We start from the raw sequence: 15,748 nt of genomic DNA on the forward strand, positions 1-15,748 counted from the left end.
GCTCAGGATGCTGCCGCCTGGTACGTCCCCTTTTATGACATATATTTTAATCTTTTGATTCTTGTCTTTGTACTGACAGTGTGCCACGAACATCCCTTGGCAGTTGAGAGGCTTGTTGGAACCATATGAATATATTAGTGTGTCTGCTTCCTTCAATGACTTCTTGTGGTTGAGATGTTCATAAGTCTCGTCATTTATGACATTAACTGTTGCCCCCGTGTCGATCAGGAATTCTTTGTTTTGCCCATTTATTTGTAGTAGCAAGGTGGGACTGTATTCCGCGGCAATGCTGTTTCCAATGGCATGCACGTATCCCCTTTTTCTGTCCCCACTGGATGAGGATGAGTACGAGTTTCGTCTACTGAGAGGCGAATTTTCTAAGTGTCTGATTTTCTGTCTGGAAGATCTCCTTGGTGAGTCATGCCTGGTGCTAGTATGACTCGCGTGTTCTCTTCTTTCTTCTCGCCTTCTCCCCTCTCGTATCGTGTCGCGGGATGAGCTTTGAGTTTGGTGTCTGGATACTGTGGGTGACAGTCTCCTGCGAGATCTCGGGCTGTCCCTTGTTGAAGGTCGGTCTGGCCTCCTCGTGTTCCTGTGCCTTTCGGTCGGTTGGAAGAAATTTATGTTTCGGCACACAGATTGAAAGTGGTTTTCACCTCCGCACTTGTCACAGTTGTGTCCGATGGCAGGACATGGACCGACATGTGGAAATTTGAAACCGCACCTGTAGCATTTCTTTTGTTCAGTAGATTGTGATTCTCTTGATGTTCTGATGGGGCATATTGATGCGGTGGGGGCGGACTGTGTGATTTTGATGTTGTCAAGTGATTCTGTCTGTTGCATGAGGGCAGCATCAGCTCGTGCCAGTTGTAGTATCTCTTCTAGTGTTCTGCTTTTTTGCAATAGTTTCTTTCTGAATTCCTGAGATGCGCAGCCGGCAATGGTTTGGGACTTTATTGCTTCTTCCGTTGAATATCTGTCAAAATCACAATATTTGGCTCTTTTTCTTAGACGCATTACAAAGCTGTCCATATTTTCACTGCTGTCCTGTGTGGAGGTGTGGAAAATATGTCGTTCATAGTCGACGTTTCGCAATGGTGCGAAGTATGCATTTAGAGCCTCAATGATGCCTTGAAAAGTGTCTGTGTTCGATTCGGGCATTTCAAAAACGATGTCCCGTACAACTGGTCCTAGAGAGTGGAGTAGGATTCCTCTGAGTCGGCGTTCCTCCCTTACCCCTGATGCGTCTATGTAAACATGCAGCTCTTTGAGCCATCTGGCCCATCTGGGGGCGAGGCTGCTTGTATCCGACATGTCAAATGGTGGCACAGCTAGTAGTTGGAGTGATTCTGATCCATGATCATCTTTGTGCGTGGCTTGGCGGGGTGTGGAGCTGGAGGAGGGGCTCAGGGTTCCACTGTCTGGGTTATCATCAGACATGTTTGCTTCCTATGCACTGCCAATGACGCCTTGATTGACTGCTGTTAGCATGCAGTTTTACAATGGATACTATTGGGAATGAGATTAATTGTGTTAGGAGAGTGTCTTGGTAAAGCACCGTGCATTTAACATGAGCACACGCACGTGGTTGGGCCTGTTCTCCTTGCCGTGTCAAGTTTGGGCGGGCCGCGTAGGCCCTTTGTGCTAGCGTTGGGCCAGAATTCCTGTGGAGCGCATGCTGGGCTTGAAAGCAGTTCTTTAACTGCGTGTCGGGATGTTGCAGCAGGTCTCCACGTGTATTACGCGGCGCGCGTAACACGTGGGTTGTTATTTTTTTTAATCTGTTCGAGCGAGCGCTGGTAGTGAACTGGGACTTCTTACTTGGGCGGATGCTTGCGCCGCGTGCGTCGCGAACGGCTCCGGTGCTGCAGATCAGGCGGCTGGAGTCCTGGAGACCGTGACTGACGGCTAGCAGGACCTTATGGCTCCGGCACCGTTTTATGAAGACCTCGTCGCCATTGTTGTGCTTCTAAGCACGCCTTCGTAAGGCGTAGCGTAGCGCGATGTAAATATCAAGGAGCGCGCGTAATAAATCAGGAGCCGCAACACGGAGGTGGTGTCAGATCTTTATTCTCAACCAAACTGCCCTTTTTCCCCGGGCGGCAACCCCGCCTCCCGCATCACGTGGGGCGCAGCCCACTATCAGTTGCAGTCAACAGAGGACTGTTTCCCTGGATGCATGCTAGCAATGAAGGTAGGACACTACAGTGGGATGCCTCGGAGTGCAGTTGCGGCCCCGGCGGCCATGTCTGAAGGCCTGGTTCAATGTGTGAAACAAAAGATCCTCGCCGCCACAAGGTCTTCAAAGCGAGGTGCTCCCCAGCAGAGTAGAGGGGGGAATGACCCAGGGCGGACGTTGCTCTTAGCTAGTGGCCCTTTGGTGGGTGCCAGCGATCACCTGCCAGCTCCTGGGCCAATCGTGCCATTCTTCTCCCATGGCTCGATCTAGATGCTGCTTGGAGGCTGGTGGGATGCCTCAGAGTGCATCTTCAGCCCTGGCGCCCATGTCGGAAGGCCTGGTTCAATGTGTGAAACAAAAGATCCTCGCAGTCACGCAACCTTCAAAGTGAGGTGCTTGCCAACAGAGTGGAGGAGGGAATGGCCATTCCGAACCACTACCTGCTCCTCCCCAACCAAATCTTGCGATCTCTTTGAGGTAGCTTTTTCAAGCAGTTACTTTGGCCTGTCAGTGTTATTTCTAAGCAGTCTCTTGAGAGCTAATGGCTGAATTGCAGTTATAAATAAGATCTTGGCGTATTAAACATTTCTTAACCAAGTGTGCCTTCAGCCACTTAATTTAAATTGCTTCCCTTCACTTAGGTCCTGTTAAAAACAAGCATTGACAAATTCAAGTGTTTTTTATTGGGTGTAGGTAGTAGGCATTTGTCAGCCACTCATATCATGTGCTCAGGTAATCACACCATTTGTCACCTGTTGACATCGTATGGCCAGTTAGTACCATTGTGGAGGTGCCTGGAAAATGCCTATCCCATGCCTACACAAAAGCCAAAATAGGTTTGTCAAATGTCTGTTTCCAATACTGGTCTACATCCTGCAGTGCCTATGTGTCAGGCGTAGAGGAGGGAAGGGAGTGCTGCTAGGGACTCTCACAGGAGCAATTAGGCGCACCTATAAGACATTTAAAGCATAATGCATCATTTATACTAGGCAAAAAATTGTAGTTTACATCTCATATGAAGGTTCGAAATGCGGCATACTATGTACTAGACCCCCCAGGGTCTGCAACCTGTGGCTCTCCAGATGTTTTGAACTACGACTCCCATGATTCCGAACCATTGACTTGTCTTGTTTTACTTGAAAATGCTTGGCTAGCTTAAGAAGGGCTGGCTTTTACGGGGATTATCCCCACCTGGACAGCAGGAAGATCCTAGCACCCTATTTCTAAGGCGACAAGCAGCACAAGGTATGACATCGGTACTGGCAGACCTCTCCGCCAAGCCTATGAGCACAACCCTTTCTGTGCCTGCAACTGCAAATAATTTATATATGTGAGTTTGTGGGTGCAATTAGCGTTTCATCTCATAGGACTCATAGGGCCTCATCACGAGTTGGGCAGTAGCTCTTGAATGCAGCAGTAATGGTATTACTGCCACATTTAAGGGCTGGCCCTATCACGAGCTTAGCAGCATTACCACAGCTCTGAGCTGGAGGTAGATATGCCAGAAAATGCCAATTTTCCGCACAATTACCACCGTTGGTATTAGCATGCTGTAATTGCACCAAAAATGCCCATTGCATCAATGGACCCAATGGGGAATGTGGAATTACTGCTACTGCTGAACCCGTGATCTGGCAGTAATACCGCCAGACTGGTTGGCAGTAGCACTATTTGCCCGGGCAGTATCCCGGCGGTAATGTCGGCAGGATACCGGCCAACTCGTGATGAGCCCATAGTAAGAACTTTCCCTTTCTCCCACCTTGAAGCACTTCACAAACCTAAATGGGCACTGTCAGTGTGTCACAGAGTCCCTAATGTGTTACCTCAAATATTGTGCATGTCATGAGCAGAACAAAACAATAATCAAACAGATTGGCATGTTAATATGTCATCTTAGCATAACAATTTCCAAAATTTAATATGGACTCAAATGAATGCACTGGCCATTAATTAATATGTACTTTAATATGTTTAATTATAAAAACTAAAACGCTATCTCTCAGTTTACTCCTTAAATGCCGCAATACAATACATCTTAATGCATCTTTTCACAGCGTACAAATCACAATTCACATTTCATTCGGAGCAGGTGCTGAACATAAATCCTCTCTTCATAATATCAACACATAATCACTTCTCCTTTCATCGGGGCCCACAATGGGCAAGGCACAATCTCTTGCAAATGCTGAGATCAAGCCATAGTAATGTCAAAACACTAGGATGTCTGCAAAACGCTGTTTGCTACCTATCCAAAACGGTGAACTAAGCCAAAATGATGCATCGCTTTCTCAAAGCTAGAGAAAGGCCGTCCTGTGAGGCAAATGCATTTAATAACTAATAAACCTGCAAAACACCCAAAGGCAAATGCAATGGAAACTAATGGTAAGCACAACACTCTATTTCAGAAATGTGCTCATAAAAATGCAAATAACACAAGTTCATAGTGCAAACATCAAATGATCTTTAAATGTTAACATGCACTTCCAGAATGGCATACAGTAATGATAGTGAATGCTGAATGAGCCTGTTTCAATTCAAGCGCCTAGACCAGCACTTATTGGATGCCTGCATGTAAGCTTAAAATATAACAGCAAAATGGTTACCTCTCCCTTTACTTCTCATACATTTTGTACTTCCACCACTTTATGCTTCAATTGCTTTCAGCATTTAGTCAACAGAGGATTTTCTTATTTCAAAATAAATGTATTCTTTTTGTTAAAACATTTTTGTTATTTAAAAAAATGTGTGGTTCAAAACCTCTGGACAGAATACATATTTAATACAAATATTAATTCAAACAGACAACAACATTCTGAAAAGTTGTGCCTAGGGGTTAGTAAAGTGTGACTTGATCAGTTATAACACACCATATCTACAATACAGTTTCGACGTATTTCATGCAAGTCAAAACAAGGAAGACAGGGTAGCAAGTCTAATTGGTACTCCCGCTTTTGAGAGTAAAAAACAATTTTGACCGTTTCAAATTCTTTCCTTAGGTTTCAAGTTGTTATGGTGCTAAGACAGTAATGTTCATGTGTGGAAGAAGTGGCTAGACCAATTACTCTTTTCTTGTCAACACGTGTTTTGGCCCCTATACTGTGATACGCTTTTCCAGACATTCTTAGTCAACTTGGGCCTTCATCAGGACAGGACTTTATTTGATGTTCAAGTCAATCGGATATAACCCCAGTTTTTTAGAGAAAACACTCTAAAATACTAACGTAAAAAACTACTTAGAACTACAAAGTAACGCAACTTCTGTTGAGCAACTATCTACCTTATTTCTACCTGTAACGCAAGCTACTGACGTTACTCTTGTTGTGTGAGATACAGTTCAGGCTGTCTATTAGATTTTGCTTCAATTTCTTTTGTTTAAAAGGCAGGCAACAGCTTTTTTCCGCTTTCCTAAATGGGACAAAGACCCTTAATTACATGGCCTATTCCTTCAACTATACACAAAGTCATGATTTTCAATTACTAACCTTGTAATGGAGAAACTTCTCCTATAGGCTCTGATGCCTTGGATGTCGCTGATTTTTCTTTTTTGAAATGTTCTTCTTTTTTCTTGTGGTTTCTAAGGAATGGTATACAAGCAAGTAAGCTGGATTATTATCCTTTCCTGAAACTTCCTACCATTAATTTAGCATATACCCTATGTATGTTATACCTCAGGATATTTTACTCATTTCACTCATCATTTATAACGTGCACTGTCTGTAATTGCACATACTTAGCATTTCCCATCAAACGAGGCCAATGTACAGAGACCCGGGTCATAAGACTATGGGCTTCATTACAAGCATGCCGGTCCGGTAACAACGGTGCCAGTAAATCTACTGGCACCGTTGTTACCAGATCGGCACACTCCGAGCCTGCGGGCGGATACCATCGCGCCCGCCAGGTCTGACCTGGCGGGTGGGACGGCAGCCGCCCGCAGACTTTCGGGGACTTTCGGGGAAGCACGAATCATCCCCATTCCCATTGAGTCCTTTGGGACTCTAATGGGAATGGGGATTTAAATGTTTCCGGTGCCTGACTTCCAGGAACACCAGGGTCGTAATCCCCTGGTGTTTCCGTGAAGCCAGGCGTCGGAAAAAATTACAACTTCGGCGGCAGCCTGCCGGTTATACCGCACAGCTACCACCAGAGTTGTGATGAGGCCCTATGCATTTACATTTTTAATGCCTTTAATGCTCAAGTGATTGAAGGTTTTATTTTAAAAATCTCCACAGCAGCCACCATTTTGCGGCAACCTCATTTACTTGTTACTATTACTATCAGCTGTCACGATATCAGTGGTCACATTTCCAAACTCACCTGAGGGTCTTTGGGGAATGGGAGTGGGATGCCCTTGGGAGAGAAATGGTATCCCCCTTCTCCTACTGACGACCAACCCAAACCTTCCCCCACCTTCATGGGTTATTGTGAGTCATTAGCTTGCGCCGCACCTACCTAGGATTCTGAATATCAGCATATACCACACTTAGATGGAATCTTAGACACTAAGCTGCATCGCATCTGCATAGAAACATGAATGTTAGCATGTGTCACGCCTATGATAGCAATGTGATTCTTAGCATGTGCCCCACCTAGATGGAATCTTAGACACTAATCTGCATTGCATCGAGATAGAATTATGATTGTTAGCGTTTACCCACCTAGATAAAATGTGCCACACTTAGATAGAATCTTGGACACTAGGCATCACATCTAGATAGAGATATGAATGTTAGCATGTGCCACATTTAGATAGAAATGTGAATGTTAGTTATGCCAATTAACCAATCCACTAACAATTTCACCCCTCTGCATACACCTCTCAAACTATAACCAAACACCACCACAAGCCTATAAACACAACAATCCGCACAAACTTCACTACATGGCAACAACAAAACAAACCACACATAGACTAGCACAACAGTACACAATGGCTACCGACCGGAAAACACCCCAAGTCAAGCCAACGGAGTTACCGGGTTGAGACTGCCAACAGCACATCACTGCTCTCTTGCACTTTTCCAGGTCATTCCCACTAACTCACCCCACCCATCCCTTTTTTCAGAGCCGCAAGAGTGCCAGGGGACCACTCCAGTGGTGATAGTGCACGGTACAAATATCCTTTAACATGAACATCAACTCCCCTGACTTCCTCATATATGACTACTGACAGTACTGGGATGAAGATGAGGCATCCGGGAGGAATGAAGACTAGGTGCCTTTACCACTCCGGTACTGGGACGAGGAAGAGGCCTGCTGAGAGTTGTAGAAGTCAGGCATATCCCCTTAATGATGGTCAGGCAGGGCTGATTGCACATTCGCACCTGTAGCCTGTAGAAGGGCTGCAGGTGTATAAAAGGAACCCCAATCAAATGATGTCAGGAGACACGGTGGCGCGGGTGAAGCAACAGCAGAGAGGCCATGATAAGCAGCAGGGAGCTGTGTTTGTGAAACACGCCGACGGTTAATGGGAGTGCAGCCCAGGAGCTGGAGCTCCGTGGAACTGATCGAATGCTGGAAAGGGAGCCATGCAGAGAGGCTGCCTCTTTTTTTTGGTGTTCGCAGTGCTCGCTCTCCTGTGGATAGAAGTTGACCCAGGAGAGCCTGAGGAGCAGGAGGTGGAGTCCTAAGGCGGTGAAAAGAAGGCCGAGCAATCTGCGCTGCTGTGAGACCCGTGGACACAACCAGTGAGTTTCTATGAAAGAGGAATACAAGTGTTTGAATTTACGCAGAGGATTACATTGTATCAGAGTGGTTGCGTGTGTGGTAAAACACGTTTTTGAAGGTCTCCGAGCTGAATCCTTGTTAACTATTGAACAAGTGAGAATACTTTGTAGCGGAGTGGTCACGTGTATAAGAAGGCATGGTTTCTAATGTCTTTGAGTGCTGGCCACGTTTTATAAGGCAATCTACAAAGATATGAAACAACGGGATAACTTGAATGACAACCTTAACAATACATCTTCATGATTATTGAATTCCGAACTTAAGGAACACCTAATAAACAAGCAGAACTGTTACATACAAGGATTAAAAGTGAACAAAGCTTTAAATTCAAATAAAAACACCATTTACCAAATTCAGAAATGTATGGAACTTTAATCCAAGCACAATCCATGCATGCTGAACTTTCAAGTGAACAGAACTTTGAATTTAAGTGAAACTAAAATATATTGAACTTTAAAATGAAGGAACCTTAACAATGCAAGTGAAACTACCATATGTTGAACTTCAAGGTGAATGGAACTTTGGAACTTTGGAGGAGAACTTTAACAATGAACCAAAGAGGCAGATTAAACAATAAGGTGGGAGAAATTGTAAATAATAAAATATACTTGGAATGCTGAATGAACTGCAGCTATCAGTCAATATATTTTGTACTAAGACCAATCATATAATGAAAGCTGAATGAACTGCAACTATTACTCGAGACCAATCATATAAAGAGGGCACAAGTTTGGCGCACAATTTTAAGAAGACTGAAAATACTGTTGTGACATTGAAAGTCAGTCTTGGGGAAGGGAACCCTGAGGCTTGACCCACTTATCGACTTGAGGACAGAGTCTCAGGATACTTTTGTGTTTGGAACTGTGTTGTTTGGAACTTGAGGAAGGGATCCCCTGAGTATTGGTTAAAACTCTATCATCCTGAATTCAAGTCAATCCTGAGACTTTTGCTGGAACTGTTTTATGCTTGGGGAAGGGAGCTGAAAGGAAGCTGCGAGCTGGACGGAGCTCTGAACCTTATGCTGAACACTGTTTTGTTGGTTTCTGACATCCCTACACATTGCAAAGATTAGTTGTGAGGGCAAGTATAGGTTTTGGACACAGACAGATTCCCAAGTTGAACTCTTTGACTCGGACACTCCTTAATTTTATTTCAGCAAGGAAAATCCCATCATAGTATAGCGCAAGATAGGCCTTTTTCCACCCTGACTTTTAAGTTAATGCAGTTTTATTTCTAATTCAGAATCTGTTGTCTATGTCTTACTCCAAGATGGCTTCACATAATGTATTGCTAAGGTGATGCAAACTAGTGCATGCCACCTTTCAGCATGTAGTGCTTTCCTGTTTATGCAAGGTGCTTATTGATGCATTTAGTCTTAAGTATCTAGCAATGAAGAACTCTGAGCACCATAACCATACCCTGTCATTAGAAAACTTCTCAGGCATAGGCCAGTTTTTCTCTTACTTGCTATTGAGTTCAGGATGATGAAGAGAAGGCCGACATGAAATGGCATCTCATGCACTACTGTATCCCCTATCTTGGGCAGAATGTATCCTATTACATGATAGACTATAGTGGCTATGGCCGGTGGGATTTGTAGTCCAAAACACCAGGAGAGCCAAAGGTTGTAGACCCCTGTACTAGACCCTAGAAGAAGCTTCTGTTAACTGGGCGATGTCTGTCGTGCTAGCTACAGCTATTTAATGATATTTTCTAGAATTGGAAAGTAAATGTTTGATTTGAAAACAATATCCGCCAAACATGTAGCTGGGTTCTTTCCTACCAATATATCTACACATACTATTGGCAGTGGTCGAAGTGTACGAAAAGAAGTAGTGGAGCTATGTTCCCTGCTGGCCTGCCCCTGCTCCCCACAAACCCTATTGCCACAACCCCTCCCACACACAATACACCCCCCAAACACTTGCACCTGCTGTTTAAGGGAACGTTCAGTGCAGTGCACTGAAAGTGAAGGTTTCAACTTCTTCCTACACTTTTATTTTAAACCAAAACCATTCCGGAACGGTTTCTTTTTAAAATAAAAGTATAGGAGCTGTACAAGGTAAATTAAAAAAGTATAGGAGCACCGCTCCCGACCGCTCCGACTATCTTCGACCACTGGCTATTGGTGCACAAAGTGTTGCACGAGTAGAAAAAAAAATGAAAAAGACAGAAAACGGTATTCTCTCTGGGTCTCTTCAGAAGGACAACTAGCTGAACACATTGCCAGTTTATGCTTGCCAAGTTGGCAACCACTTGCTACTTACTATTTTCCACAAATTGGAGACCTGGTTGGGAGATATGGCAAAAGGTTCTTAGGTCTATTTCATTATTGGTTTTCTTGGGAAAGGTTTCTCTGTTTTAAGTAAAAAATAAATTGTTCCCCTGTTAAAAAAACATTTTTTCTCTCAGTGCAAAATATTCTTCCGTCACTTACTTTCACTTTCTACACACATCTCACTGTCACACTTCTCACACCACATTTACAACAATAACATAAATAATTGTTTTGGACATTGCCGTGGATTGTTTTAAAAAAGGACTTTTGTGAGCGTGGCCTTCTTTGGAAGTGGCACGAGCTGAGACACCGCTACAAATCCATTGACACCCCTTTTCCAGCTGCATTACGTCTATCCATTATGTGGGTGCGATTTTCAATGTTTCCTGATGTGAAGTGTGTTAGAACGGGACATTTGCAGAAAGTTGAGCATCCCTAGAAGAGGCTGAAATCATTTTTTAAATCAAACGTCACTTCCTGTCGTACAAGTTACACCTTGTTATGGGAATGAAATCAATTTTCCAAATCAGCGTTGAGCCTCTAATTCCAATGAAAAGTCAGAGAAATTGTTGCAAATTTATGTTAAAAGCAAAAGGTGAAGAGAAGCTAGAAGAGCCTCTGGTGGGTGAGACCAGGCTTCACTTTCTTGATCCATGCCTCACTTTCACTGTCTTTAGCCTGTGGATAGGGTGTTTTAACAGACATTGCAAAAGGACTAACCAAGAGATGAAGGTCAAAGTAAGAAATGGCATTTACTTTGTGGCCAGCAGTATCTAATGGGCCTGGTGTATCTTGTCCAAGGCCTAAATCTGCTTGTTTCTTTATGATGGATGCCAACCGAATGGCTATAATCACCTGTTACTCCCAATGCACGCACTACTCCTTGCCCTGTCCTCAAACTGCAAGAGTCGTGTGACAGCTGCTTCTCAGTTCTTGGTCCTGGACTCTGGAACACTTTTCTGATGGACCTGAGAATTAGCTTTTCTCTCATAAAGTTCAGGGCTGTCGTTTAACACACATTTTCTAAGTTGTGTCCCCCAGTGAATACGTTCTTTCTTGTTGGGTCCTTCTTCCTTTGCCACCCCATCAACCTTTTTGTTATGCCCCCTCTTCAAACCACCTGCTCTCTTTCTACCTTTCTGTTTTTCTTAGTTTTCCCCTCATTCATTTGTGGTTGATTCGCCAATCAGCTCCATCATTACTGAGCCTTCTAGCATGGCTGCCGGTGATCAGAACATAGTGCCTAGAAGCAATTGCGTGAGTTGGGCGTGCTTTAACAATCAATAAACAGAAATACAAGCAGTGTCTACAGACTGAAACTCGGTCACACTTCGCAGTGCAGGAGAAAATACTTTTGACCCGTAGAATAGGAGTCTCCAAGAGAGTGGGGCCAAGCTATTTGTGTTATGTTTAGAACATCGCTGTAAATACATACTACATCCTATGCTCCCTTTTGGTATTATTTTGGCATACTGCCCCATAGCTCAAGATATTTCCAGACTGAGTTAAGGTTTTCCCCTAGACATGCCTGTGTAGTGCACAGCGTGCCTAGATGTGTTTCTATAATCAGGGCATCTGGATTTGTTGTCTTGATGTGTGATTGCCATGAGCTGGTTATGTAATACAATGCAATGTGATGTTATTGATTAGTTGATGAATTAACAAGACCAGGATTCAATAGTGGCAAACATGAGATTCTTGCTTCGCAGGGGACTTAGGCTGTGGATGTGGGACCATTGCGTTGCTTTTTAGTGTGGCCGTCATGTAGTCATTGCTGATGGTGCCTACTGGATTCCAGCTGTGCTTACTTGCACCACTTTCTCTTCTGTTTCCCACAGGCCTATAAATCCTGGCTACGGCTGAATGGAGAAGAGAAACAGCTGCCTGCCCTGGGGCTCACCAACCACCAGCTCTTCTTCCTTGGGTTTGCGCAGGTAATTTTTTTTTCTGGTGGTGATTTGTGAGTGGGGTTGCTCAGTCGCACATAAAAGGCTTGGAAAGTGCTGCATGGAGGCTAGTTCCCAGGATCTAGCGCTGGATCTGGGTGACTCTCTAGGGGGCGCTAGATAGTTCCAAATGTGTTGCTACGCAAGCTACCTGTCAATCCAGCGATCGCATCAACATACAGTATAAGGTAAACCAGTACCCCTGAGGTTGCCTGGATACCCCTAGACTAGTCCAAGCGCTACAAGGGCAGCTTTCATGAAAAGTCACCACAACCACCTTTGCAACATAAAGGAATTCAAAACTTGACTGATTAAGTTCGCCTTTGAAGAAGACAGGAACCTTCCTTGTGCAATGCTTCCCTTCATTCCCCCTTTCCTCTCACTCCCTTTCACATTGGAGTGAAATTTTAAAAAAGTGGAACTTGGTGTGGTTAAGCACACTTTTCTAATCTAACACAAAATCAGAAATACTTGTTTAAAATTATTATTTTCCAAAATAAAAATGAATATCTGCGGCCTGTTTGTATGTTGGAGGTAGTGATACCTTTAAAAGTAGTGAATGCAGATAGCACTTTTTTGGATCAATAATATGTACTGCTGTGTACATCATACAGCACACTTAACCAAACAAAACTCGTACTCACGAGTTAATCAAGTTACATTTAAAAGACCCACTTGAAACTTGACAACGTGCAGTGTAAAATGCGATCTTGACCCCATTCTCAGTAGCTTTATCCACCCATGTCCCCTAAACAGCAGTATGAGGGAGTGCTTCTACACTCATCGTAGTGTGGGGTTTTAATTGTGCCTATTATTGCTAGCAGCACATAGCATGCGTGTTATCCCTTGTTAAAAACCTGTCTTAAAACATATATGCCATCCCATTGCAATTTGTAAATAAGTGACACAAAGGAACGAGCGCATTACAAATAAAATATCATATCATATAATTAAGTCCAAAGCCTACGTCACAAAACCAAACTTATATGTCTATGCATTTTTTATTATAACAAGTCTGCCAAAATCCCCTTGATTATTATAAGTCCATCTAGTGGGGTGGCAAGAGGGCTGGGTTCCACCATGAGCTAGTGGAAGATGGGCATGGGGGAGCTATCGGGAGGATCCCTTGGCCATACCCTACTGGCCCCTCGCCAGTAGGCAGGAGACAGCCATATGTATAACCAAAATGGCACTGGCACTTTAAGAGCTCTACGTTCATTTTGGGAAGGGTCAGGAGTTCCAGGTGCAGTGTTCCACGAAACAAGACCCAAACTGCAGTCTACCTACATCTCGCAAGGCAACATCTGTGAGAGGAGGACGACAATTTTATGACAGCATCATTTCAGCAACGAGTTCTCCTTAAAGACTCACTGTACGTAGAGAGGAAGACGTGGCTCTGCATCCACAGCTGTATCCTTGCAGGCATGCGCAGAAACATGCAATGCCCCATTCCAAAATGGGGGTGCAGCTTTTAAAACAGTGGTCTGCTCGCTGGTGCAAGAAAACCAAGACACCTGATCCAAGGGCCGTAATTAACGGGGGCCAATCCAGCTCCATTCACAATCAGGCAGCCCAGCTGCAGACTCTCGATCCCAGCCCAAACCATGGGAGGGGAAAGCAGGCTATTTAAACACTGGCCAAGGGAAGACTGGAGTGGGTCATTGGACAACGCCACAAGTAAAGTATGTAGCAAGTGGGTGATTCAGGAGAGAAGTGGGAGAAGGCTGGAGGGAGAAAGGAAGAAATGTAGAAGTCTGCAGACAAGAGGTGGAGAAGGAGCATCAGAGGGTGGTAGAAGGAGAGTATCAGGAGGCGGCGGGCGGAGAGAAAAGAAAAGGCAGAAGAAGCTGAACGTCAGGAGGCGTAAGGAGGAGACTATCAAGCCCACTAGATAGAGAGCAGAAAGGAAAGAGCTGGCCACCATCACCCAAGGCAGAGGAGACACTGATCGAAAAGGGTCAAACCACGTGGTGGAAGGAGAATGGAGAATGTGGCATTCAGGAGGTCCAGGACCAGAGGTGGCGTAGAAAGGATGTATCGAGGGAGGAGATCAGGACTCCAGGGAATGGAGGCAATAAGGCCTTCGGAAACTCTTCTGTGGAAATTTGGGAGGGGAGGAGTTTCTTGTGTTTGATGAAACCTGTGTTTTGTCGGCTGCATGACACCAGTAAAACCCTGCTAATCCATGCCAGCTCAGCTAAGACGTAGTGTTACCGTAAAATCAATGTGTAGCATGTGAAATCAGGCCTGATCGCCTGACGAAGGATTTTTTTTTATTAAAAAGAACTTTGATAAAAGAGTAAAAGAGTGTAATTCATGCAGAGTCTGGGTACTGCATCTTCTCTCCACGTCACCTAATACACACATAATCTATACTGTTGTTTAAAGTTTAGTGCTCTGTGTTGGAGTAGCATCAGTCACCATGAACAGCACGAGCAATTCCTAGATTTCCCTCCATGACCACACGAGCACCTTGGCCTGCTGCACTTTGGGCCAGAGAATAAATTGACCTCAGAAACAGCAAGCAGACAAAGAGTGCTGATGGAGCCACACTGGGAGAGCGAGAGCAGAGGTTGTGGAGAATCCATGATTCCATGAGTGTTGCTGAGTTGCTGAATGTCGGATAGAGGCCCCATCAGACAGAATGGAGCTGCTGGAGGAACCGCAGGCTGGGAGAGGCAGACACAAGACAAGGGATTTATGATGATTTGCCATTTAGGATGGTAGAAAGTGTGAGCCATATTTTAAAGGGGCCTTTCAGCCTTACCCTTGCCGACACACTTCCAGTCCCTACAAACAAACCGATCTATTCCGCCCACATTTCGGCCGCAACACCCGCCCCTTCCATGTGCTCTCTCCCAAAGACATCTCTGCCCCCATGAATAAAGCCCCATGACCTTCGGTCGAGATGGAGTGTCGCTCCTAATAGCGGTGACCACCGCCACCGCCTACGAGGCAGCGTGTTCACCGACATTCATCCAGTTTTACGCATGCAAGGACTTGATGTTACATTCCCCATAGGCATTCAAGAACCTGAACGCTAAGAGAAAGATTACACACCTGAGTCTTAAAGTTAAAGCCCCAGAGACATTCCAGAAACCAACACTAATAGTAAGAGTGCATGATGGGACTTGAAGTGAAAGTACCCAGAGACATTTTGGGAGCTGATCACTAAGGCGAATGCTGTGACAAACCCAGAGCCAAACTTTAGAGTTCCAGATCACCTGACAACCTTTATTTTGAAGGAAACGATTGAACTGCCCTTTTCATTTTACGCCATCCTTGTCAAGAGATCACCCCAACAAACAGTTCTTCCAGAGGTCCATTATTACCGAACGCCATGCTAAGCAAGTCGCTTCCCATGCCCTGCTCACTTTTTCATGTGCAGGGGAAGTGTATCTCCGGGTTATTCTGGTTCATTATGAGGCATTACAGCCCGGGGGTAGGAGGCGGGGGGGGGGGGAGAGCTGTAACAGGTGTTATTGGCGGGAAACCATTCTGGGCGAACTTCTGCCTATCATGAATGTGTAGACCGTGGCTGTGGTAAGATTACTGGGCACCCTCGAACATCGTCTCTGGCCCTCCCAGCAAAATCCACAAGCCTTGCAGCTCTTTAGA

General features: G+C 44.8%; 1 protein-coding gene across 1 annotated transcript in view; it reads left to right on the plus strand.

The window, feature by feature from the left end:
• Window positions 1–15,748, plus strand: part of ECE2 (endothelin converting enzyme 2) — a 513,778-nt gene that overhangs the window by 456,917 nt on the left and 41,113 nt on the right. Inside the window, exon 18 of the mRNA XM_069618808.1 lies at window positions 12,023–12,118. Within this exon, the coding sequence (XP_069474909.1) occupies window positions 12,023–12,118 (96 nt within the window). The remainder of the gene's footprint in view (window positions 1–12,022; window positions 12,119–15,748) is intronic.

The sequence above is a fragment of the Ambystoma mexicanum genome, chromosome 10 (genome assembly GCF_040938575.1).
Source record: "Ambystoma mexicanum isolate Mex_15411 chromosome 10, UKY_AmexF1_1, whole genome shotgun sequence".
Lineage (NCBI taxonomy): Eukaryota > Metazoa > Chordata > Amphibia > Caudata > Ambystomatidae > Ambystoma > Ambystoma mexicanum.